Genomic DNA, 27,294 nt, shown 5'->3' on the forward strand with positions numbered 1-27,294 from the left:
CAAATATGCAGTACTGTGCAAAGGTCTTAGGCACATATGTATACAGTAGCTAGGGTGCCTAAGACATTTGCACAGTATTGTATTTGTTAATGTGGAGCGGAGAACAAGTTTGTAAATCTGGTGGGAGCAAGCAGTGTTGGGAGTGGCAAGGGTGGAACGCCATGGAAGGAGTGTGGGGCAGGTGGCAGGGAAGGAGAGCCAGGGGCGGGCGGGGGGGGTGGTGCGGGTGCAGACGCACCCAGCCCTGAAACACCAGACAAGGTCATTTGATTCCAATCAATTGGTTTATTGATCACTACTGAATGTCTCCCTGGTGCTCCCGCTCCCTCCACTCTCCCTTCCCCTTTTCCCAACCAGTACAGAATGGAGACCCATATCAGAATCAGGTTTATCGTCATTTATATATGTCATGAAATTTGTTTTTTTACAGCAGTAGCAGTACAGTGCAAAACATAAAGCTACTAGAGTACTGTGCAAAAGTCTTAGGCACACATATATAGCTATGGTGCCCAAGACTTTTGCACAATACTGTATAACTTACTTTTTTAAATGTTGCATCAAACAGTGGCCAAAAATGCCAACCGTCACCAGCTTAGAATTTTCATAAGATTTCATGAACTGGATATAAAGTAATAAGATAGATAATAAAAGTCCCTTTGATTTATACATAGAGAAGTAATAGAATTGTATAAAGCACTTATTTGATCACATCTGGTGTACCTTGAGCAGTTCTGGGCACCACACTCTGAAAAATGTATTGTTTTTAAAAGAGAGTACAATGTAGATTGATCATATCAACACCAGAATTCAAATGGCTTAATTGCATAAAACAAGAAATTGAGAAGGTTAGGGAATAATTTGAAGAGTTCTCAAAATATTGAAGGGAACAGAAAAGCTAGAATGACAGATAAGGTAAGATGCTCTTGACATTCAGAATCATTTAAAAACAAACAAAAATGAATTAAATAATCTTTAAACATTTGATATAAAAATGATTTCTTTTCCAATAAGCCACTTGGCAGATGTTATTCTATTCATTGCACAGAGACACTGAAACAATGCATTCCCCTTCTGGTAAGATCTACAATACAACAAAGCATATGTTTACTTTTTACAAATGGTGTGAACCCCTGAAGCTCAATCTCCTCATTGAGGATGAAAGTTTGCATCAAACATCAGCATAGGCAGATACAAAGATGAGAAAAGTCTCTTCTCCATTATGACCCAATTCACAATATAAGCATATTATCTTCAAAACAATCAATAAATCAAGATGCAGTTAAAATGCACCCCATTACTAAATCTTACCCTTTTCCACATCCTTCAGGTCCTACTAGTATAAATGGATGATTGCTCTTAGAATTTAACCAAGGCTTAAAATAATCTAAACCCCTTTGCATGTCAGGAGTTCGGATGACAGGAAGGTTTTGAGGGTTACTGAAATCATCAGCTGTCAGATTTTCTGGTTTCTCCATTTGATATGCCATAAGACGCCCGCTCTGATGATCATAATATGTGTCCAGAGGTTGACGGGGATCAGGTGGTGATTCTCTTGCCCAGTTTAAAACCTAAGTAAAAATGTTTTTTTTCACCAATTATAATATATAAAACATCATTCCAACACAATTTCTTTAAGATTAGAGAGTTGATGACTTATTGACAATATATTAGTTGATAAAAATAAAATTTGATGTGTTTTTATAACTTTAAACATTATCCCTTCTTCCTGCCACTTCATAGTTTATATGTCAAGAGAACAACAATGTTGCTGAAACTGTTGAATAAGAAAAAATTCCTTAAGTGCTTTAGTTTCAATGCATTGATTTATTCATTTTGTCCAATTCAGTTTTTTTGGATGATATCTTTCAAAATATAGAAGCTGAAGAATGCTATATGACCTCCTCAACTTTGTTTTCCCTTTCATGAGATCATGCTGATTATCTTTCCTGCATCGCGCTCTTTTTCTTTTATTTGCTGAGAAGCAAAACCTGCAGATTCTTTATATCTGAAATTAAAATTAAAAAACGCTGGAAATACACAGGTAAGGCATCTTCCTTGAAAAAGTAGATGGGAGATGAGAGTCAGAGGGAAGATCATTTTGAAGAGTATTATTCTTACATTTTAGTATTTTAGTGCATTAAACCAGGGGTCCCCAACCTTTCTCGCACTGCAGACCGGTTTGATATTGACAATATTCTTGCGGACCGGCCGACCGGGGGGGGGGGGGGAGGTGGGGGAGATACTACAATGACCATGAAGCCTTGCACGGGCACCAGCACATGCGTGTACGTGCCGACTTTTTTCTACAAATCGTTTTAGGCAATTCTGTTCGGGGGGGGGGTATTAATCACGAACGCAATATAGCTGATAAGTGGCTAATACACTTAATTTCATATCTAAAAGGGTTTATATGACGAATTTAATATTAAACACACAGCGCATATTTTCCTCGCATGAATATAGCAATAAGTCAATTATCAGGGGAGCTTGAAGTAAGTGTTGAACGAACTTCCAGTAGAAGTGGTAGAGGCAGGTTCAATATTATCATTTCAAGAAAAATTGGACAGCTATATGGGCAGGAAAGGAATGGAGGGTTATGGGCTGAGTGAAAGTCGGTGGGACTTGGTGAGAGTAGCGTTCAGCACGGACTAGAAGGGCAGAGATCGCCTGTTTCTGTGCTGTAATTGTTATATGGTTATATGGCTATATAAGTCAATAGCATCATAACATTCTAAGTAACGTTTGGATATTAAACACACAGCACATATTTTCCCCGTATGAACATATAAAATCACTGCAATGCACCAATATCACTGAATCAGTGGGAGCCCAGGGCTTGTTTTCCTGCAACAAGACAGTCCTATCGAGGGGTGACGGGAGACAGCGATACTCGAAGGAGGTTTCTTATATCCAGTCTATTCCGCAATTTAGTTTTCGTTGCATTCATTGCAGAGATATGTTGGAAATGGAAGCAACATTTTCAGTGCTTTCGTGGCTATCTCAGGATATTTAGCCTTGACTTTGATCCAGAATGCGGCAGAGATGGTATGTCAAACATGCTTTTCAGCCCGCCGTCATTTGCAAGCTCGAGGGGTTGATCTCCTTCCCGCGCTGACATGGATGACGCGTGCGTAATGACCTCGCGTGTGTTCAAGCTCAACAGTGCGTTACAGGGAATGAGGAATTGTGCAGCTGACTCATATCGCCAAATCATATCGTTTCCTCGCAGCCCAGTAGCACATGCTTTGCAGTCCAGTACCAGTCCGCGGCCCGGTGGTTGGGGACCGCTGCATTAAACTGTCTCCTAAACCTACTGACCTATTCCTCCCACAAATTTTCATAATCTTAAATGAAAGTTGGCTCTATTCTCAAATTCTCATGGTGTTTTCTGAATATAATTTGTAGACAATTAAAAAAACTTCATATAAAATACCATTTGTACAATCTTTCAACTTGTACAAGTTGAACCATTGATACAACTTACAATCTTTCTTTTTTCCCATCCTTTTAATTCCTATAACTGTGTATAGGAACATTTATACATGTGGCAACATTCCCAAAATCTGGTTACCATAAGTGAAAACAAACTGATAACAATGAGGATGTAGGCATAAATTATTTGAGGATACTAAACTAAGTAACAGAATTTACCCAATATATGCACTGGACTTACTTCATAAATTACCAAAACATGTGGTCTTCATGAAATTTTAATTTTAAAATCATGAGCAGTTATGTGTTTTAATTTTTAGATCTTCAATACAACATTCACATACCTCTTTAGAAAATTCTTGTCGAGATTTCATGTTAAGATTGCCACCAAGACCTCTAATTAAACTTATTATGAATTGTCCACGTTCCATACATCCATGAAGATGAGAAAGACCATTCAAAACTGTTCCAACCAGACTTGTTTCTACTACAAAGTCATTCTGAAAAAGAAGTATCAATTTTACAATCATTTTAATAATTATTCTTCATTTATAAGCATTTTGCATTTATAGTCAATGCACTGACCAGTTTTATTAATAACAAATTGATATTTGAAAATTTTGCAGAAAATTTTACATTTTGTTTAACTTTTATAGTTCATTAAGTCTGGTATTATTTAAGACCATAAGGCATAGGAGAAAAATTGGGCCATTCAGCCCATTGAGTTTACTTGACCATGTAATCATGACTGATTTAGTATCCCTTTCAACCCCATTCTCCTGCCTTCTCCCCATAAATATGAGTAAAATATTTACACTCAGTGGCCACTTTATCGGGGCACCTGCATGTTAATGCAAATACCTAATCAGCCACTCATGTGGCAGCAACTCAGTGCATAAAAGCATGCAGACATGGTTAGGAGGTATAATTGTCTTTCAGATCAAACATTAGATAGGGCAAAAACATGATCAAAGTGACTTTGACCATGGAATGATTGTTGGTGCCAGAGGGGGTGCTTTGACTATCTCAGAAACTGTTGATCTCTTGGGATTTTCACACACAGCAGCCTCTACAGTTTATAGAAAATGGTGCAAAAAAGAAGAAACATCCAGTGAGTGGCAGTTCTGTAGATGAAAATGCCTCGTTAATGAGAGCAGTTGGAGGAGAATGGCCAAACTGGTACACGATGACAGGCAGGTGACAGTAACTCAAATAACCAACCATTGCAGAAGAGCATCTCTGAATGCACATGTTGAACCTCGAAGTGGGTGGGCTACAGGAGCAGAAGACCTCAAACATACACTCAGTAGCCACTTTATTAGGTACATGAGGTAACTAACAAAGTGTCCACTGGGTGTATATTCTGCTAGTGCTTGACAGATAATTGTTCAATTTTTGTAAAGGAGCTATTGGCTCAGTGAATTAAAGTGTATTGAAGATTGTAGGTAATAAGATGGAAAGCTAACAGAAGTTATTTGAACAGATTTGCTGCCCACAACTACTTCTCACCATCATAGTTAATTCTGGACACAATAACTGAGTTGAAAACTACATCAACTGCTTAAAGTACCAAACTTAAAAAGGAATCACTTTTCAAAATGAACTTGGAGTCACCATTTTTATTCTGACAAACAGTTATTAAGGATGTAAATACCACCTAATGCAATGCTTATTATTTTTGAACTCCAGGAATCAGCAGGACACCCTCATGATCATTTTTAGCTCTAGTATTGCAGTGTTAGTAAGAATTAGCAACACTAGAAATAACCTGTAGGCACTCCATGCTATGTGAACCTCACACGTCTGATATTACACTAAAGATCAAAGTTATACTGCATACTTAGATGTTGTTCAGTATATTAATAAATATGAAGTGTTATTGTTGTTGTTACGTACCCCATAACTGGGTTGCCAAACCAGCAGAAATGGACCACTAGTTGGAGTCTGGTTTACTAGAAACTAATAAAGTTTTATTAAAGAAATAAGTAACACAGTACTCTAATCATAAGGATATAAATGCAACAGGTTAGCAAAGATAAAACAGACATGTACACAGAACTAGGGTAATAGGAATCAACTAAGCTCTATCGCAGTCTAGGGGTAAAGTGATCAGTCTCAAGTAACGCAGAGTTCAGTTCAGCTGAGTACAGTTCGCAGTAATCACTGTTGTGCCGTTGGGGGGGGGGGGAGAGAAAGAGAGCGAGAGAGAGAGAGAGAGAGAGAGAGAGAGAGAGAGAGAGAGAGAGAGAGAGAGAGCGAGAGAGAGAGAGAGCGAGAGAGAGAGAGAGAGATGCAAATTTGATTCAGGCAGACCTTTGATGTTCACAGGTGGTTTCGGGCGGACCCTTTTATGTCGTCTATCACTGTGACCCCTCCGTTCCAAAAACGACCGTTCTTCCGTGGTGAACCCGGCACCCAGGCAAGGGCGGACACACACACCAGGTTCCCACCGATCGTACCTTTGCACCCTGTGCGTCTATGGTCAGTTCCCGCAAACCGGACCTCCAAACTCCCACCAACTTGTCAGGGCACACCGCTCTTCCAGGGTCTCGTTATCTCGTGATCTCGTGGTCTGTCCCATGCCTTAGCGAACCTGTTCTTTTTATCCCCCTGCTGTGGTATCGCCTGTCCATCAAACTTCAAACAGTTCAGGTTCAAAGCAACCGGTCTGTCAATATTCTGAATTGTGTTTCTTTTCTGTTATCTCTCTCCTCTCTCATTAACATTTTGAACGTTTCTCCATTTGTCTCCCTTATCTCTCTCATTAGCATCAATTGTCTGATAACTTGGTTTGTCGTCACATTGTTCAGAGGATACTAATACTTCTTCACTTAAATAGCATTTAAGTGGTATAATCCAATGGTGTAAAAGTGTGGAGCTGATCATCACTCACTCAAGATTCCAAGCTGGTGGCCCATGGGCTCTTTTACTTCTAAGATGATCCTGGACACAGTCTACTGCCTGAATCCCAGCATATTGAAGTCCAGCACTGCTACTATAGGGCAAACTACTCTCAATGCAACTGGCCTGATGCACTAATAGATCGTACTTGACAGCCAGTGAAGCCCCATCTTCAGTCTCATTATCAAAGCTGTCACTGCCTCTATATGTTTCCAATGTTTTTGCATCCACATACAAGATCTCTCTGCATCTATCATAAAAGTAAGTGTTGGAAACAAATACTTACAAAGAATTTTTTAAATCTTAACTGACAAAAAAAATTCTACTTTTCTCATGATACCCAATTTCTACAGTCATTTTAATAGGATTTTAACAGACTGTGTAAGCTTACATGTACTTGTGCAGATATAATCTTACACAGGCTGAGTGAACAGATTTCTTAGCCTAAGAGCCAGGGATTCTATGAGGAGTTCATGCATGTGAGGTGATAGTTGTGCCTTAGCCTACATTATAGGCTTTCGCTGGAAAAAGTAGAAGATTTGTTCTTATATTTCTTCTATTTAACATCATTATCATCTAAAAATACTTATCCATATTGTGCAAAAGAATTTAGGATTTGTAAAGTTAACTCACTTGCTTCAAAACCCAGTTCAAGCTCTTCTCAAAGTAGTCGCCAATCCAGTTTTCAAGATTGTTTCTGCATTCATCTGCCTGGTTTCGCAGCCAAGACTTCACCAAAGAATTTACATCTATATCTTCATCACTAAGATTTGGAAACAAGCAGGCATTTTGCAGCATAGTAAAATAAATAAGTTACTGCTTTTTATTTTGCTACAACATTTGCACGTTTGTTCTAAATTCTGTTGAAATCTAGCAAATAAGTCAAAACATTTTAGTCAAGTATATGATAAACATGGAAATTTCTTTTAGTAATGAGTAAAGATGAGTGCAATGGAGCGCTGTCGCAGGAAGCAGCATCCATCAAGGACACCCACCACCCAAGCCATGCTCTCTTCTCGCTGCTACCATCAGGAACACACAGGAGCATCAGGAACTGCTATTACACCCCAACCATCACGCTCTTGGATCAGGGGGTATAACCAGAGGGTCGGAAGAAAATGGCACCAGAGAACAACACAACCAAAGATAAACGACATCCTTCAGACAGTTCACAAAACTACTTCTTTTACTTCTCTTCTTTCAAATATAATTCTGCTACTACTGGAACCTAGGATTTACATTTTAATGGTGTGTTTTGGGCTGATTGAGCAATCTGGCACTTTGCTGTCTCTGAGGGAGTTCAGTGAGGTTTTGAGAGGAGTGAGCGTTTAGAAGTTTTTTGTATGACGCATGACTCTGGGGTTGTACACCTAATGGGTTCTTTTTTTTCCTTACTTTACTGCTTAGTAGGTTTTTTTTGTTATCACAAAAAAATTTTTTTTCAATCTTTAAGATAATGTCTTTTTTGAGACACTGTGAGTGTTGTTACTTCAATGTATTCGTGTTTTTTTTGTATAATATAACAATAAAAAGATTTGAAAAGAAAGAGAGGAGTGTGTGACCTGGAGATGGAGCGCAAGCCCGTAATCAAGTCAATTTCTCTCCAATCTCACCGATTAAAGCATCAAGATTGAAATCAGTGAAGACGAGAGTGGAAGGTGAATGAGTGTCCTGTGCCATCTGCCTGTGTTTAACCAGTCTCTCTCTCTCCCTTTCACTCACTGCTGCCGGAGGAAGGTGCCTGCATGTGACATATATATATATCTATCTCTATCTCTCTCACCCCCTCCCTCCCTCCCTCTCCCTCTCCCTCTCTCTCTCAAAGCTGCCAGAAGATGGTCCTGGAGACTTGGGTCTTGGTTAAGGTTTAATCGACGCAGTTTGTGGAGTGGACTCTGTAGTTCATGTTATGATGTATTTGTGGTTTCTGCTTACTCCTTCGTTTATTGCTATGTTGTACAATTTTGATTGGTGCAGACTGACTCTGTAGCCTGCAGTCAACGAACAAAACAGCGCTAAACTGAACTGAACGAAACTAACCATTCCTGGATTGCTTCACTGACATAGTGGTTTGATATTTTATATTCTGTGTTTCTCACTCATTTCTTTGCCGTTTGCGCGATTTGGTCTTTTTTTGTGTGTTGGGTGTTCGATGTTTTCTTTGAACAGGTTCCATGGTGTTTCTTTGTTTCGTGGCTGTCTATGGGAAGAGGAATCTCAGGGTTGTATAACTGCATAGATACTTTAATAATAAGTGTACTTTGAATCCTTGAACTGCACTCGCCCCATCACTAAACTGTTCCCACAACATTTCAAAGACTTCTCATCTCACATTGTTGATATATACTGCTTATTTATTATTTTCCCTTTTGTATTTGCAGTTTGTTGCTTTTTGCACATTGGTTGCTTGTCTTGTCGGGTGCAGACTTTCACTGAACGTACTTTGTGTCTTGCATTTACTGTGTACAACCGCAAGAAAACAAATCTCAGGGTTGAGTATGGTAACGTCTATGTACTTTGATAATAGATTTACTTTGAACGTTGAATGAAAAGCCTTTTTAACAGACAAGTATGAGGAATGGGAATGGTTCAGTAAGATACTTTTTCTTCGTCATAGTCTCAGTTTGCTTGTTGCTTGTTTGTTTATTTAGCGATATTGACAATGTATTTCATTTTACTTTAATGAATTTATTCAAGGCCCTGCTGTACAAAAGCCTCCTAACTCTGTTGTTTCCCAAATCCCAGTAACAACAGACAAAATATGCTTTATATAATATTCCATAATCGCATGAACTAAAACCAGTGGCAATTGTCAGTACTATGTTTGGGAAGGAGTAAACCTTACCACCAGCAACAAAAGCCACCACATGCTTCCTTTAGAATGGTTACAAAATATAGTTACAAGGCTGTTTCAAACAAAATGACAGCAAATATTTCTACAAAAGCTAAACCCTTGATTGTGTCCAGATGAAGGGTCTCAGTCCAAAATATCAACTGTTTATTCATTTCCATAGATACTGACCTGCTGAATTCCTCCAGCATTTTGTCTATGTTGCTCTGGATTTCCAGCATCTGCAGACTCTCTTGTATTTACCTCTTGCATTCGGCAGTTTATTCTTTTCAGTTTGACTAATTGATTAAATATGGGGCCTGATTGGTACCTTAACAGAAGCATTACTAAGTGAAATGTGAATAGCAGATTGATTTTGGAGAAAACAGGTTTGTGCCAAGAGAAGAGATTATGCAAAGACTGAGTGTAGATGAATGAGAGGTGATCACATGGAAACATATAACATTCTTCAGCTGCCTGATAGAGTAGATGCAGGATTCACATTCCCCTGGATGAGGTAGTCTAGAACCAAACATTAGTCTCAAAATAAGAATATTTGCCATTTAAGACAAAAATGTAAAGAAATTTCTTCAACAACACTGGAGCGGATCTTTTCAATTCTCTACTCATGTAGGCTGCACAGGCTCAGTTGTTGAGTATATTCATGCCAGAGATTCATGGATTTATAGATATTAAGGGAATCAAGGGATACAAGGTTAGTGCAGAAACCAGACAGAAGGGAGCAAATGGTTTATTCCTGTTTCTGCCTCTAATGCTTATGTGTTCTTACCTCCGTTCACGGAGTATTTAGAACATTATACATTCTTGGGGTTAATCATATGGTAAGCAAGTTTCCAAACTCTATTTTCAACTGTGTTGCCTTACATTTTTGGATGATAAGGAGAAACCTGCAATGCCTAATGTAAATGAAAGTTGACGTCACATGTTAATATTATAGTCTTATGTATCTACCGGCAACACAATTACACAATGTGTAAGTTGATTTTGAGGAAGACAGGTTGGTGCCAAGTAAAGAGACAATGCAAAGACTAAGTGTAGTTGAATGAGACGTGATCACATGGAAACGTACGACATTCTTAAGCTGCCTGATAGGGTAAATGCAGAATTCATGTTCCCCTGATTGGGGTTACTTACAACTAAACTTTATAGACTCAAAATAAGAATATCTGCTATGTGTCAGAAACTTATCAGCATAAAATTCACTCTAGGTTTCATATTTGTAATATCAATTCAGTCTAGGAAACCTCTTCTTTAAGATATAGTCACATGCATGTACCTTACCCCAATTCATCATATAAAGCAAATAATGTAATTTTTATTTTAGAGTTGCTTAATACTTTAGTAGTCCAATTTTACACTACAGATTAATCTAATGCTGATTTACTTTCCCAATGTGCTTGTGAGCATTCACATTGCAATCAACATCACTTAATTATCACCTTATTGTTGTTAATGGAACCTTGTTATATAATAGCAGAGTTTTCGATGTTACAAAAGTGACCACACCTTAAAATTACTTTATTAGCATCTATGCACAATAATGTTTGTGAAAAATATTACCCTAGTTTTTAAGCTAATATATTTACTACATGGAATGTTAAAGAAATCATGCAGCTAATTTTGCCTGCCCACTGGAGAAAGCATTTGAAACTATTTATATTCCACGTACAAGACAGTAAATGAAACAGTTGGATCCAGTAATGACTGCTAATTGTACTCACTTCAGGAAAATCATGCCCATTCTGGATATTGTAGCAGGAGAAGCACAGCTAAGATCATGAGTTTCAAACATAAAATTAACATTTGGCCCAAATTGAATTCTTTCTCCATTTGGCATGGTGAGTAGTCGATTATCATCCAGCACAGAGTTTAGGGACTCAATCCACTCAGGATCAATGTCTCCATCACAGATAATCCAAGAGTGAACTTCTAAAGAGAAGCATAGTACAATCTTTAGTGTTGCTCACAAGAGAACTGGAGGCAATTCTACATGGTGAGAAAGCAAATATGGTTAGGAATACTGCTAAGAGATTACCGAAAAATCAAAGCTGAAAATTAAATGCTCCTGGGGATAGCAAAAACAGAGAAGGGAAAAGGGAAAATAACAAAGATGCACTATTAAAGCTCATTTAATGGCAGTAGCAAACTGTTACAAAAGCTGTAGGGCTTACAGATAGATGAACACAAAATATAATAAAAATAATACCTCATCTTCTAACAATGCACGGTTCAGCCTTCATAACTCAAAATGTGTGACATCTTATATAGTTTCCAGGATTCATATTCATAAGTAAGGAGACCAGCTGGGCCGTCAAAGTTACGTCAACTATGAGAGCAATCACACCAATCCACTCCCCAGCCCGCCACTTATTTCCCAGTAATCTATTCTCTCATGATTTTCCTGACACTCGACTACACCAGCACAAGTAGCGTACATTCTGTTCATTATCTGCTGAGTCATATAACGTGGGTAATCATGGTCTTTCCAGTTCTGTGCTTGTACTTGGCAATTTTTCTGCAGAAGTAGTTTGCCATTGCCTTCTTCTGGGCAGTGTCTTTACAAGACCGGTGACCCAGCCATTATCAATACCCTTCGGAGACTGTCTGCCATCAGTAGTCGCATAATCAGGACTTGTGATATCTACCAGCTGCTCCTACGACCATCCACCACCTGATTCCATGGCTTCACGTGACCTTGGTCGGGGTTTATGCAGATATTACACCTTGCCCAAGGGTGACCTGCAAGCTATTGGAGGGAAGGAGCACCTTACACTTCCTTTGGTAGAGATGAATCTCCACCCCACAACCAAAGAAGTTAATAGGTTCTTAATTAGTAAGGGCATCAAAGGTTACAGAGAGAAGGCAGGAGAATCAGATTGAGAGGGATAATAAATCAACAATGATGGAATGGTGAGCAGGCTCAAATGGCAGAATGGCCTAATTTTGCTCACATAGCCTAAACCAATATAGCCTGCTTGTATACATTACAATTTCATATTCTATAACAGGGAAAGGGTAGTTCATATTCAGTATTTTCATTAGTTATGATCAATAAATGAATGGGGCAGTTAGAGAATAATATAGAGAAAAGAGGGAAAATCAAATAAAACAGCTGATGCTGGAGAGCGAAAAGAAAGAGAAGGTGCTGGAAGTACTCAGCAGGTCTGATTGCATCTGTGAGAAGAAAACAGTCAATGTTTCAGGTTAGACCCTTTGTTTTACAATGCTTCTATAACTTCAGGAAACTTGATTACTCAGTCCATATTAATTATTCATCTGTAATATTAACCCAGCTTGTTTTATTCATACTGGTCTACAACACTTGTCATGGTATCATTCAGATGCTCTGACCTGGGCCCAGCACGTAATGCAAATTACAAAAAAATTACAGCAGCATCCCTACTTGTGAAGATTCAGCATGACATCTGAAACTTTGACAAACATCTGTAAATGTTTGGTGAGCAGTATATTGACCCGTTGCATCACATCTTGGTATGGAATCACCAATGCCCCTGAATGTGAAATCTTAAAAATCCACTATGCATAGCCCAGTCCATCAGACATGATCTCTTCTCACCGCTGCCATCAGAAAGAAGGTGCAGGAGCCTCAGGACTCATACCACCAGGTTCAGAAACAGTTATTACCACTCAACTATCAGATTCTTGAAAAGCAGGAATAACTTCACCTACTCCATCACTGAACTGTTCCCATGCCTATGGACTCACTTGCAAGGACTCTTCATCTCATGTCCTCAACACTTATTGCTTATTTATTTATTATTATTATTGTTTTTTTCTTTTGTATTTGCACAATTTATTGTTTTACAACATTGAATCAGTGGATTTAATTTTGATTTTTTGACACTGATCAACAGAAAAAGACTTCTATGTCAAAGTGAAAACAGATCTCTACAAAGTGATCTAAATTAATTACAAACATAAAACAAAAAATAATTGATTGCATAATTATTCACCCCCTTCAAGTTAGTATTTAGTAGATGTACATTTGGCAGCAATTGCAGTCTTGAGTCTGTGGGGGTAAGTCTCTTAACAGCTTTGCACACCTGGACACTGCTTTTTTTTCCTCAATCTTCTTTACAAAACTGCTCAAGCTCAGTCAGATTGCATAGGGATTGTAAGTGAACAGCCCTTTTCAAGTCCAGCTACAAATTCTCAATTGGATTGAGGTCTGGACTCTGACTTGACCACTCCAGGACATTAACATTGTTGTTTTTCAGCCATTCCTGTGTAGCTTTGGCTTTATGCTTGGAGTCGTTGTCTTGCTGGAAAATGAATCTTCTCCCAAGTCACAGTTCTCTTGCAGACTGCATCAGGTTTACCTCCAGGATTTTCACAGTAGGGATGGTATGTTTTTGATGATGTGCGGTGTTTCAACATAGCATTTAACCTGATGGCTAAAAAATTCAATTTTGGATCATCAGACCATAGAACCTTCTTCCAGCTGACTTCAGAGTCTCCCACATGCCTTCAGGCAAACTCTAGCCAAGATTTCACGTAATCTTTTTTCAACAGTGGCTTTCTCTTTGCCACTCTCCAATAAAGCTGCGACTGGTGAAGCACCTGAGCAACAGTTGTTGTATGTGCTGTCTCCCATCTCAGCTACTGTAGCTTGTAATTCCTCCAGAGCTGTCATAGGTCTACTGGGGACCTCCCTCATTGACCCCTTCTTGCACGGTCACTCAGTTTTTGAGGACAACTTGCTCTAGGTAGATTTACAGCTGTGCCATATTATTTCCATTTCTTGATGACTGACTTAACTGTACCCCAAGGGATAGTCAGTGGAAATTTTCTTGTAACCATCTCCTGACTTGTGCTTTTCAATAACCTTTTCTTGAAGTTGCTTGGAGAGTTCTTTTATCCAATCTGCGCCTTGTAAGGTATGAAAATGCCCGACACAGGCCTCTTATGGTTTGAGTCAACGTTCCCTCCTCCCTTTGTCTTCATTCTGTAGTTTTTGCCAGGATGCTGACTCACCAGCAATTGGACCTTCCAGATACAGGTGTATTTTTACTGCAATCAATTGAAACACCTTGACTGCATGCAGGTCTTCAAAAACAGATCTTTATTTAACTAATTATGTGCCTTCTGGAACCAATTGGCTGAACCGGTGATGATCTGCTGTGTCATATTAAAGGTCTTTTTCTGTTGATCAGTATCAAGAAAGCCAAATTATTTCCACTGCAATTCAATGTTGTAAAACAATAAAACATGAAAACTTCCAAGGTGGGTGAATACTTTTTATAGGTAGTGAGAGCAAGAGCAACAGAGAATAAACGTACTTTGATCTTGTTTTCCCGTTCTGCATTTCACAACTCATACATTCTTTATGAATTCCTTATGAATTCAAGTGGACAATTTCTAACCTGAACTTATAAAAATCAATATTCCACTTAACAAATATTAATTAAAGACAACACAAGTTAGAATAAGTACTTATTTTTAAATTGCAAACTGATTTCAATATATGCCTTCAAGTAAGACCCTGGAAAATGCAATATAACATCTATCCATTTTGATCAGTGAACATAATCCTTTCAACTTTTTGCCAAACTTTGACTATTTTATTCTGCAGTTCATTAGCACTTACCCTGTGGCTCACGAACAACCTGACGGGCACTATTCGTCAGCACACCATCAGTCCATTCTCGAGTATCTATGTCAATGTGTCCCAGAAGCTGATGGCGTGGCATGGCTTTAGGATTTATTGTGTACTGCTTCACCACCTTGTTTATTTTGCCAAGAGCTGCCTGCAGCATTCGCCACAGAATTGATTTTCCTGCACCGCTTGGCCCCACAATAACTACTCCCATTCTCTGGCGTAGCTGTTCAAAAAGTTCCAAAGCTTTTTTTATCTACAAAGTAGCAGATGTACAAATATTAGCAAAGAATATAAAATTAAATTGACACCTAAATACAAAAGATTGTTAATGGCTACATAAATTTGAAAAGAGACAAAACGCATCATTGTTTCTTTTGAGAATACTCTGGTTCTTTCAAATAAATAAAATATAGTTTTCTCTAATTTAGAGATTGCCTGATACAACAGGAAAATTGACAACATTACAGCAACTTAAATTTGGAATAAAAAGATTTCTGCACCCAGCATGAGAAACACTAAGAGGAGTATATAACTCGTACATTAGTAACAAAGGTATAGTGCAAAATTAACATCAACAATAACATTACATATTGATTTATGTAGCATGAATATTAAAATCATTCTTTTACAATATAAATACATAATACCAGTTTTTAAACGATAATTGTTCAATTTAATATACAGTATTTGTCAACACCGTATTAAATTTGTAGCTTTCTGAGAATTTCACAATGTCTAATTAAAGATCATGCTAACAATTAAGTGAACCATTTACTAAGTGGAATATATTCATGATTAATATAAGTGGAAGATTTTACTGAAAATCTCTTGAATGGTTGATTTATCAGGAATCTCTATAATGCAAAAAATACTTTTGTGACTTGATTCTTGTTGCATATCTGACTGTATATTGATCTGATTTTGTATCTGACTGCCCATACATGTTTACAAAACGGTTATGCATATAATCTTAGTGTTTAGGCAATATCCTCCTACATTTCCCCTCTTTATTGTTGATACATTGCGATGGAGATGCAAAATAAAGATTTTTACTCCCTTGGATGTAAGAAATAAAATTAATAAATATAAATACAAAGGCAAATACAAATTTTAAAAATTATTCAAGTTATTCTACAACTTTCCATCTGACAATTAATGCTGTATAATAAGATTGAAAAATATGAAAAGTATTACAATTAAAATTTCAGCCTTTAGATTTGTTTATATACTCACCTGGTTGGGTACAATTTCAAGGTATGCTTCCTCAAATGCTTCATGTAGAGCTGCAGTCAGCTCAACATATTCAACATCTTTAAAGTTAACACCAGGGAAAATATCTCTCACTAAAGCATCAAACCGTGTACAATCAGCAAATGTTAATTTTGACATGGTATTAAGACGGAGAGCCTGCACTACAATATGACTCTCATCAACTGTAAAACAAAGAAATAAGGAAATAATATTCACATTTTCCAATATGCATCTTAACTCCTGAGCTGATTTGTAAGCTCCCAGCACAAAATACATGAAGCAACAAAGCATTAACATCTACTTTTTAAATTTTCTTTGCATTCCCATAAGGAAGCTAATTCCAATAGAAAGTACTGAAAAATATGTAATATCATTTAATATATCAAAGAGAATTATGCATTTAATGTAAATACGCACTGGTGGTGCAGTTTGTATTCAGTTTCAAGTGGATATATATATCTAGTTTATAGAATATCATACTATGTAAACTAAAACACTTCCAATCAAACTCATTTACATTTAATGATATGTATTAAACAAACATGTTATATATTGCATCATTTACTGTTTTGTTCCATATTTTAGCATCACACCATATATTCCTTCTAATTTAGTTACTGAAATAGTTTAAATCATTTGTTTCTTTGAGCACAGCATATACATTAAAGCAGAGCTGACTGATAATGACAAATGTTACATTTCTACAGACGTTACAAGAGTATTATTAAAAATCACTGTAAGCCTTACTTTCTCTTCTGCTTTTTTTTAGCTGCTGAAGCAGACTTCCACAACCCTTCAGGACAGTCTTCAATGCTCTCAGACCCCAGTCATAGTGTTGCTGTGGCATAAGGAGCTCTCTGAAATACCACCATAAACATACCTTAAATAAAAACCTAATTAGATAAAGTAGTTTATACCTTGGGTCTTTTAAAAAAGATATATCCTGCAAGTATGCCACATGGTCTAGTGCCCTCCTTATTAGAGATATTGGGAATATCAAGGACTAAAGGGCTGAACGCAAGCTCTTGAGGCTATATCACAAATCCATCACACACTCTCACTATTTGCAAATCAGCAGTATTTTCCATAAAATTGTAATGTTATAAATAGATGGTTTAACAAAATAAAAAGTCAGTAACAATTACATGACACAGTAATTAATACTATTTATAACTCCTCCTTTAATTTAGGAAAGCAGAAACCAATACAATATTTTATTAAATGACAGCCTGCACCAGTCTGTTCTAATAGTTTTTTATGACACTCTTCCCTTTCCTCATTGATGTTTTCACATTTTTCCTGACTTTCTCCACAAATGGCAAATGTTTGCCTGCAATACTGCAATATAACTTGCTAGGCATCCACAAATCACACAATTAATCATTTGCATCAGAAGCATATTCATTGTTGTTATGCATTAGTCAATTTGTCCAGGAAAGATATTAAACTGGGATAGAAACCGTTCATGTGCTGGCAGTTCAGGAACAATGAAGCCCCAGAACTTAAAGACAATGCCTGTTTTTCAAATAGTGTCCTGAAGAAGCAAATGATGACGGACAGGATTCTTTTAACATCTTACTCAATACATTGTTTTCCAATAATCGTTCACTCCTGCAGATTACCCATTGAAAGCTTAGATAATTCCTTGAAAGCAACTTGTACTATCATCTTCTAACAAAGAAACAATTTCAAAATAATGCAAATGTTAGTTTAGAACATTTAGCAGTTCAGCAACATTTAGAAGGAAAAACTGTGTTTAAATTTTAGTTTATCTACTCCAAGATTTCCCAGTCAGTTTCTTGCTTGTCTTCCTTTTCACCACCACTTCTCTTTATCTCTATTCTTCCCTGAGCCATTATTCTCTCTCACTCACACTTCTTCCCTCCTTTCCCATCTCCTCTACTCTATCCAGCTTTTCTTTTCTTATTTGTCTTCCTCACACTCTTCCTTTATACTGTCATCTTTCCATCATATCTCTCTCAAGCTCCTGCTAATATCGTTCATCTTTCAATACCCTTTCCCTCCTATTGTACTTTCTTCTCTCTCTTTATTTCTAGTCTTTTGCATTTCCTACTCTCTCTTTTCTAATACGACTAATTTTTTGTGATGTCTTCCACTACAAATTTAATCTCTTCATTTTCTCTCCTAACATTACATACAGCACCCTTTACATTTAACCACGCTCCTATTTTTCTACTTCTCTGACATACAAATGACTGAGGAAGTGAGACAGCAACACTCGTAGGGAATTTCAATCTTATCCCTTAACTCCATTTCCACTCTCTCTTTGAATTTACTGCCCTCTCATTCTTTCACAGCCTTTCCACTTAAAACTTTGCTACCTTTAAACCATGGATTTCCTCTCAGAACTCTCCTGATTCACTACTTCAATCCAACAACTACATCTGAACATATACTCATCCACCCCTTTACAAATCATATATATCCATGTTCTTTGTCTTATGCTAATCTTTGGTCCTTTGACTGAACTCTGTATTTACAATTGTTAATTTGCTCAACCATTTGACCTTGTAAAACCTCTGTCTCTCATCTTATCTGTTCCTCAACAAGCTCTCCTCATTTTTGCAGCCATACAAGGCAAATGCTCTGAAAAATTGTAACCACCTCATCAAGTCTATATTGTCCACCAAGATTTAGAGAGTCTTATCTTCTCCTGTAAAATAAACAAATTATTCTACATTGTAAATAACTCCAAATTTCCTGGTGGTAACAGAAATAAAAGAAAACCATTTAAATAATTTAAGCCTGTCCATCATTCGGTGTGATCATGACTTTTCTGTAATCTGATTCTATAATAGCTCCCTTTGCCCAATACCTCATAATATTTACTGGACAACAAAAAAAAATCAGTCTCGGATTAACAATTGATCATGAGATCGCTAAACCTCCACCAGCCTATGCATGTAGTGCTTAACTTAGGTATAGCTCTAATTCTTAAATATTGCTTAGTCCTGAATTCCTCAGCAGAGAAATAGTACACCCCCATCTATCAGTTGCCCTTAATATTGCAAACATTTCAATCAATGCACCAATGTATATCTCCTAAATTATGTGCTTCAAAATAAACATGACAGTCTGGATGAGGATAATCACAGTTTTGAAAGCTGCAGAAAGACTTCATTCCATTACACTTTATTACTCTGGATGCAAAGGCCTGTAATCTTTTCTTGGCCTGCCCTACTTCATTGGATTTTCTACAAAAATATTTAATACTTCTAGAACCTCCAAAGTTTCTTAAATCATAAAATAAAACTTCAGTGACATACACTTTTTCAGATCCAAAGCAGATAACCAGTTTACACAAATTTAAAATTCACATTTTTTGTTTAAATGTATCCATGGCTTCAATTTTTATTAACTCTTCAAGATTTTAAAGATGCTCTCATTTTTCCCATTCCTATAAATCCAGCTTCTTTCCATTGGCAACAGTGCCATTAGTGCTGTTTGCTTTGGAATTTTATCCTCCAACAAAATAACAAAAATTACAAAGGAGTATTATCAAACTAAGCTTGGCACTGATTCACATAAACAAATATTAAGTAAGTGACCAAAGGCATACATCTTAAAAAACACCATTTGGGATCTTGGTATCTGAAGGTAAGGCAGAGCATTTATCATTAGGCACATCTAAAAGGTCAGAAATGTAGTAATGCAAATATCTTCAAGATCTGTGAAATATACGCCACTGTGGAGGGGACACACTATTAGCCAACTTGAAAACAGGCTGATAATTTTTTAAATCCAGGTACTTCTTAATCAAGAGCTAATAAAAATCAGTAGTTATTGCTGAAACGGACTGGGTGTGAAAAAGAACACATGCAGCCGAAATCTTGGCCATACATTTTTGAAGACTCAAATATGGAAATCCAGCCAGAAGAGTGTTCCAATAAAAAATGGGAGCTAACAAAGAGAGGGATGGTGGCCTTGGCAGCAGACAAACTGAGGGAAGAAAAGTTGAGTTAGTAAGAGAACCTTAGTGAAAGTGAAAATATGTGATTAGAAGGTTAAAGATGAGGATCTACAAGGGGCTGGATTTAAAGAAATAAAAAATGTGCAAGGATCTTTAAGAGGTATAAGAATTTATTAGAAAAGTTGAAGACTTAAATGAAACATTAATCTGCCCATTATACATTGAAATGAGTTTTACTTCTACTTGACAGAAATATCAAAGACATTGTTGCCAAATGAACATAGAACTGGTAGAAATATTTACAATTAACACATTTCATTACAAAGGAAAATTGTATTTGAATACATACTTAGATAAGTTAAAGAGGGCCACTAGTTTTCTTCCCAATATGTTACCATCTTTAAATCCTTCTGAGTAAAGAATCACTTCAGCAATAAGTTCATTATCAGGCCGTGACATAGCAACAGGCCGAAAAAGTTGTTTCAGATTATCGGGAAGTTTTTGTCGTCCTCCATAACCTTTTCCAGCAGGATTCATGGTAATGAATATTCCAGAATTCGAATCCAGATCAACCTAAAATTATAAGTAAGCCAGCTCATTACCATTTACACTAAAATAACAAGATTAGACTATAAAAATGTAATTATAAAAATAAATTATAATGCAATTCCCCATGAATTACAAACTATCCTTGTAATGGAACAATGGCGGTAACAACATGCTCTCATTTTGGTGGATATGTTTAGTTAACAAATTAAGGGATTCCAATTGCAACTTATTTAATAATTCATTCATTATAAGAATAATAAGTTGGCACCAAATGATTGCCTCTTTGAGCTCAATTGCGAAAACCGCTCAAATTCCTCTCCTTAATTTCTCTTATTTTCTTTTTCAAGGTAGCTGGGGTTCTATCGAGGTCCCTGATCTGCAACAGCACTCAAACTGTGGTTTTTCGCGGCAATGAGTTCCCATTCTTGGAGCTCACCAACCGAGCGGCTGATTTCCAACATTCTCCAGGCACGGCATGTAAGATGTCAGGGTGTGGCCCTGTGGACGACCATTTCCAGGCCGGTGCTGCCAACTCAGGCATCACAGGAGAAGGAACATCATAATTTTTCAGCGGCAGATGCTATGGACGGAGGTCTCTGTACTCGAGCAACCGCTTCTTCTCTCTCTTTCTCTTGATGGTAGGGAGAGTTTGCTGCCGATCCTTGAGTTGTAAATCTCAGAATAAAAAACAACGCTGCAGATTGCAACTGTAACAGTGACTGTTTGTTAGCCTCCCCTTTCGCTGTGAAATGGGTGGAATCCCTCTGTCCCTTGTTAGTGAGAGAGAGAGCGAGCCTGTGGCATGTCAAACTGTCAGGTAAAATAGTTTTTGTTGACTGCAGATCACGGTCTCTCTTTGGGGTCTTTGCTATTGCTTGATGAGTGGTGGACGCTGACGCTTTCTGCTGAGGTGGGTAGAGGCGTGGGGTGAGGTTGAAGCTTCGATGCTGCTTGTGTGTGGGAGGGGGAGAGGGGGCTTTGGGGATCTATCGTTTTTCTATCAGTCCTTCTTTAGGGTCTGTTCTTTCATGGATGTCTGTGAAGAGCAAGAATTTCAGATTGTATACCATATGCATTCTCTGATATTAAATAGAACCATTCGAACCTGTCCTCTGGCTGCTCCTTCAGATTTCTGGTTTGATATTATTTGTATAATAGACTAGATAGTACTGAGTTTGAGAATCCAGGCACTTAATATAAAAGTATTGTAAGAAGTCCTAGTGTACCCATTCAATCAATGATCCATGGCAGAGCTTAAGTGTGTAAACAGTAACACACATAAAATACTGAACTCAGGAAATCAGATAATATTACAGCCAAAGTTCCGGGCTGAGACCCTTCATCACAACCATAATCATGACCTTCATCATGACCATAACAATGTACCTGATGCTTCAACTTGAGACAATCTCTTATGTATGCTCAAGTTTTACTGTGAATCTATGTTTAATGTCTCTAGACTTACAATCAATGGTGGGGGGGGGAAGTCTTGGAGGGGGCTGGAGGTGCTTGAGAATGCATATTCAAATCAAGTGCTCAACAAATTTGTGGCTGATAAAGGCAAAATTTCCATCAGAATCAAAATCAGATATGCCATGAAATTTTTTGTTTTCTGGTGGCAGTAATGTGCAAATATAAATTACAAAATGGATAAATAATGCAAAAAAAGAATATTGAGGCAGTGTTCACAGACCATTCAGAAAAAGCTACTGTATCTGTTTCTTCAGGCTCCTGTACCTCCCCCTGATGAGAGAGCATGACCTGGGTGTTCTGAATAGTGAGGGTCCTTACTGATGGATGCTTCCTTCTTGAGGCACCTTCTATTGAAGTTGTCCTCGATGGTGGGGAGAGCAGTGTCCATAATGAAGCTGGCTGAGATTTTAACCCCTTCCAGTCTCTTGCAATCCTATGCATTGGAGCCTCCATACCAGCCTGTGAGGCAAACTGCCAGGATCTTAATAGAGATTTTAAAAAGATTTAGTGACACACTGAATCTCCTCAAACTCCTAACAAAGTAGAGCCACTGCCATGCCATCTTCATGATTGCATCAATGGGCCCAGAACAGATCCTCCAAGATGGTGACACCTCGGAACTTGAAGATAGTCATCCTTTTCACCACTAAAATCTCAATGAGGACTGGTGTATGCTTTTCCGACCGCTCCTTCCAGAAGTACACAATCAGTTATTTGGTCTTGCTGATGTTGGGTGTGAGATTGTAGTTGGGAAACCACTCAACCAACAGATCTAAACAACAGGAATTCTGCAGATGCTGGAAATTCAAGCAACACACATCAAAGTTGCTGGTGAATGCAGCAGGCCAGGCAGCATCTCTAGGAAGAGGTACAGTCGACGTTTCAGGCCGAGACCCTTCGTCAGGACTAGGCGAAGGGTCTCGGCCTGAAACGTCCACTGTACTTCTTCCTAGAGATGCTGCCTGAACCAACTGATCTATCTCAGTCCTGTATGCCCTCCTACCACCATCTGAGATTCTACTAACAACAGTAGTGCCATCGGTGAATTTATGGCAAGCAATTGAGCTGTACTTAGCCCACTGCTCTACTCTACTCCACACTCATGACTGTGTGGCAAAGCACACATACTTGAGAGTTGCTCTGGTGTTGATTGTCAGCAAGGAGATGTTATTACCAATCTACACTGACTGTGGTTTTCCGACAAGGAAGTCAAGGATCCATTTGCAGAGACCCAGTTTTTGAAGCGTGGTGATTGGTGAGTGCTACAGAATAGGCCTTTCTTTCAAGGAACAAGTCAAGCAAATCTAGGGTTAAGTTAGGATCTGGATCTAGGACCAAGGATTCAAGGGTTAGCTGGCAGTAGTAGAATCTGTGATTTCCTGTAAAGGCAGAGAATGTTAACAATTCAAGTGCCTAAAAGTAGCAGTCAAAAGGGGTTGCACTGGATAGAAACTGAAGCTCATATCATATGATCAGCACAAGAAAAAGAAGATAGTTGGTTAGCAGTAGCTTGATTACGTCAGCCATTTGGTGCCAGCGGCTGGGAAGGTGATTGAAAGATCCAAAAATGAGCCAATAAATAATGACTTGGAAGGGACCTACCTGAGTCACGTACTCAATACTGAGCTCAGACCTGTTCAGTAAGGCCCCCTTTACTGTAGAACAAGCAATTAATCCAAACAGGCTTTCAAAGTTACACTTTGAATTAATGTGTCCTAATTACTCCCAGCAATGCTTTTAACAAGCATAAGGAATGATAGAATTACTTGCATGTTTGGCATGGAAAAAGGCTTTACTAGTGGTCGCAAAATTCATTACAAGAGCATCGCATTAAAGCTCCACAGTAACCTGGAAAATCATTGTGTTGGATTGTAGGAAACAGCAGACAATTGATTCCTTTATAGAAACCCTTTATACAGCAGACTAATTAAATCGTATTAAAACTTGCTATTTCTATTATTTAATGCCAGCTGTTTCAAAATATGACTAAAAAGAATTTTTACCCTGTGAAATGAAGAAATATACCTGCTTCCCCAGCAACTCACAGAACCGCCTGTGATTTTTCAGGGCATCCTGAATAGCCTGAATTTGCATTGAAACAGCAGACAGTACAGCTTCCTCCAGACGATTGAACTCATCAAAGCAGCCCCACGCACCACATTTCACCAAACCAATAAAAATTCGGCCCATTGATTTCACATCAATACCCTTCAAGAATAAGGATAAGAAACCAAAGATGAAAATAATTGCTTCAAACATGGGATTCAAATGTTATAAAGTAAACCACCATTCAGTAAGTACATAGGAATCTTGCAATGTTGATTGAAGAGCATTTAATAACTCTTGCTGTAAGTTGTGCCAGGAATTAGCAAAGTCCAATACTGTTAATAACATAATACCACTTTTGACATTACAGTCCTTGATGTGGATTGAAGCCTAATCACTACAAAGCACTTCATTCAGCTACAGTCAACGATTCGACCAGCTTAATCTCTACCAATATGATTTGACATCCCCTTGACCTCGATATGGGAAAACTCAACCAGCATTGCAATCAATTCTAGTTGACCTGGTATCTCACATGAAAGCAAACTTTCACTGATGACCAAGTCCTCTAGCAGTTTACCTAAACAGGCATTCTTGTGCATCTGCACATTCCATAATGTATTATCATCAAGGATAATCTTTTAATTATTTGCATTCACACACCTTTGTTCCCCTCCAGTGGTCACTGAATTCAGTAGCACTGACTTTTTTCCAGTTTTAATTAGGGATATGAAGGCCAACTGCAACATTTAACTGAGACCCCATTACATTAACAGGTATAAGAAACATCATAAATTGCTTTTAAAATTAGCTTCCAGAATTATTAGAATTTAATATTGATCTAAAATTTGAAGTACTTTAGTCCAAATGGCATGAAGCGGTTTTCCATTTTAAATAAGTACCATATTTTAAGTCAGGATATTTAACTATATTAGCTGATATGCCCTCCTTAAAACCAACACTACTGTATACTTGGCCTGAAAGGCAATAATAATTAACTTACATATAATGTATTACACAAAGCTTCTAAATAATTACCTCATCACAATTAAAAACAAGAACCTGTCTTCCAAACAAGCCACCAAGTGCTTTCACAGATTCTGTCTTGCCAGTACCAGCTGGTCCATATGGATTTCCTCCAAGCCCCATCTTCATGGCTTGTGTGAGAGTCAGGTAGCATTTATCTGTTAGAGGAGTGTGAACCAGCTTTGGAGCATTGCCCTAAGAGAAATTGTAGAAAACTGTTAACAACAATGCTACAAATATTCCCGCCATATGGCATTGATGAAGTAAGTACCTTTTCTCCTATGGGATAATCATACAGAATGCAGTTTGAAGGAGACATGTCAGTCCTAAAAGGAAAAAAATTGACCGGCAAAACAAAGTGTAATCTACTGCTGATCCAAAAGACAGCTCCATGCAAAGATCTAATTATCTCTGTGAGATCCCCAAGCACCCAATAAAGATTACCAACATTATCACTTTGCACTAAAATAGACCTTTTTGGTGGTAATTGTATTTTCTTGTAAAAATTGTGTATAATCTATGTTTAATCTATGTTTTTTCTTATCAATGCTGCTTCTGCTATGTGCTTGTGATGCTGCTACAAGTAAGTTTTTCATAGTACCTGTGCACACATGTACTTTTGTATGTGACAACAATGACAATAAATACTACTTAGAAATTTAACTTTTATTATTTATCATTTAGCTGGCAGACTAACAGACACACTGAAGAATTTTCAGTGGATTGAAGCAAAATTAACAATGTACAAACTTTAACATATATTTTAAAAGAGTTAGAGTACAAAATTAAAGTAGAAGAGAAAATGTAAAATTGAAACATAAAATACATCACCAATGTAATACTTTCAGGGTGTTTTAAAACAATAGATACTTGAAAACTTCTTTAGTTCATTGATTATTCCCTAGATCTGGGTTCCCAATTTTATTTATACCATGGACCCCTACCTTTAATAGAGGAGTCCATGGACCCCAGGTTGGGAACCCCTGCCATAGATACATTTGGTGAAACAAAGCCAAGTATCCAGATACAGGTATCACTCCCATTCAGATTTCCACTTTGAAATCACAAGAAAGAGAAAAAAATTTCTTCATCAAGAGTAACAAATCTCAGGAACTGTCTATCCCACAAGCTCTGGAAGCTCGGTCATTGAGTATATTCAAGCAGAGAGAAATAGACTTTTAATACATACACTGGAGGGCTATGGGATTAATGCAGACCAGCAATGAATTTATGGAATGGTGAACAACATAAGGGTGTTAAATGGCTTATATATCATTCCATTGCTTTCCTAAAACTCCTGCACAATTTCTTAGGATAATGATGCTTAATTCTGACTGTCTCACTGTTAGCACAACTGCAAAATCTGAGTCAGGATCACAGCTGTGGAAACTACCAGCAGTTTTGAACTGCTGGAAGTGCGCCTCTCACAGAACACATCCTACACAATCAGGAAAGCTCACCAATGCCTCTACTTTCTGAAGAGGCTGAAGAGAGATGGACTATGCAGATCTATACTCACTCTTTTTCTACAGATGCACAGTAGAGAGCATCCTAACCTGCTGTAACACTGCACGATTCAGAAACTGCACTGCAGAGGACAGAATGGCTTTACAACAGGTAGTCAAAACTGCCTAATGCTTCACCGGCACCTGCCTACCACTATCAAGGAAATACAATATATTCATAAGGGTGTAACAAAAAGGTCAGTAACATCATGAAGGATCCCAGCAATCCTGCCTGTGGACCGTTGGTCCCACTCCCATCAGGAAAGAGGCTATATAGCATCCATGCCAGGATCTCCAGACTGAAAAAGTTACCTTCCCCAAACAGTAAGGCTGATCAACAGCTGCATCCACTAACCCACCCCTCCACACCCCTTACCACAGTACTATATAAAAGTATTGAGTACAGATATAGGTGCCCAAGACATGTGCACAGTACTGTAGTCATTTTATGTAATGCATTATACTGCTGCCACAAAAAAAAAATCAAATTTCATAGCACATGTGAGTGATGATAAACCTGATTCTGATATGGGTATCTGTTGTAGACTGAGAATGGGAAGGGGTCAGCAAGAGGGGGGAATCATAGTTGGGAAAAGGGAAAGGGAGAGAGGCAGGAGTGGGAAACACCAGAGAGGCATTCTGTTATGATCAATAAGCTAATTGTTTGGAATCAAATGACCATGCCCAGTATCTCAGGGCTGGATGTACC

General features: G+C 37.9%; 1 protein-coding gene across 9 annotated transcripts in view; it reads right to left on the reverse strand.

Annotated features, from left to right (window-relative positions):
• The window catches only part of dync2h1 (dynein cytoplasmic 2 heavy chain 1), a 474,884-nt gene that overhangs the window by 319,350 nt on the left and 128,240 nt on the right, over window positions 1-27,294 (reverse strand). For all 9 annotated transcript variants that reach the window (XM_072263133.1, XM_072263132.1, XM_072263135.1 and 6 more), the window contains 10 exons: window positions 25,093-25,275; window positions 24,034-24,216; window positions 20,336-20,559; window positions 16,803-16,912; window positions 16,038-16,237; window positions 14,793-15,057; window positions 10,906-11,113; window positions 6,967-7,096; window positions 3,777-3,932; window positions 1,309-1,568 (listed from right to left, as the gene is read on the reverse strand). In XM_072263133.1, the coding sequence (XP_072119234.1) occupies window positions 1,309-1,568; window positions 3,777-3,932; window positions 6,967-7,096; window positions 10,906-11,113; window positions 14,793-15,057; window positions 16,038-16,237; window positions 16,803-16,912; window positions 20,336-20,559; window positions 24,034-24,216; window positions 25,093-25,275 (1,919 nt within the window). The remainder of the gene's footprint in view (window positions 1-1,308; window positions 1,569-3,776; window positions 3,933-6,966; window positions 7,097-10,905; window positions 11,114-14,792; window positions 15,058-16,037; window positions 16,238-16,802; window positions 16,913-20,335; window positions 20,560-24,033; window positions 24,217-25,092; window positions 25,276-27,294) is intronic.

Source organism: Mobula birostris, chromosome 7, assembly GCF_030028105.1.
Source record: "Mobula birostris isolate sMobBir1 chromosome 7, sMobBir1.hap1, whole genome shotgun sequence".
Lineage (NCBI taxonomy): Eukaryota > Metazoa > Chordata > Chondrichthyes > Myliobatiformes > Myliobatidae > Mobula > Mobula birostris.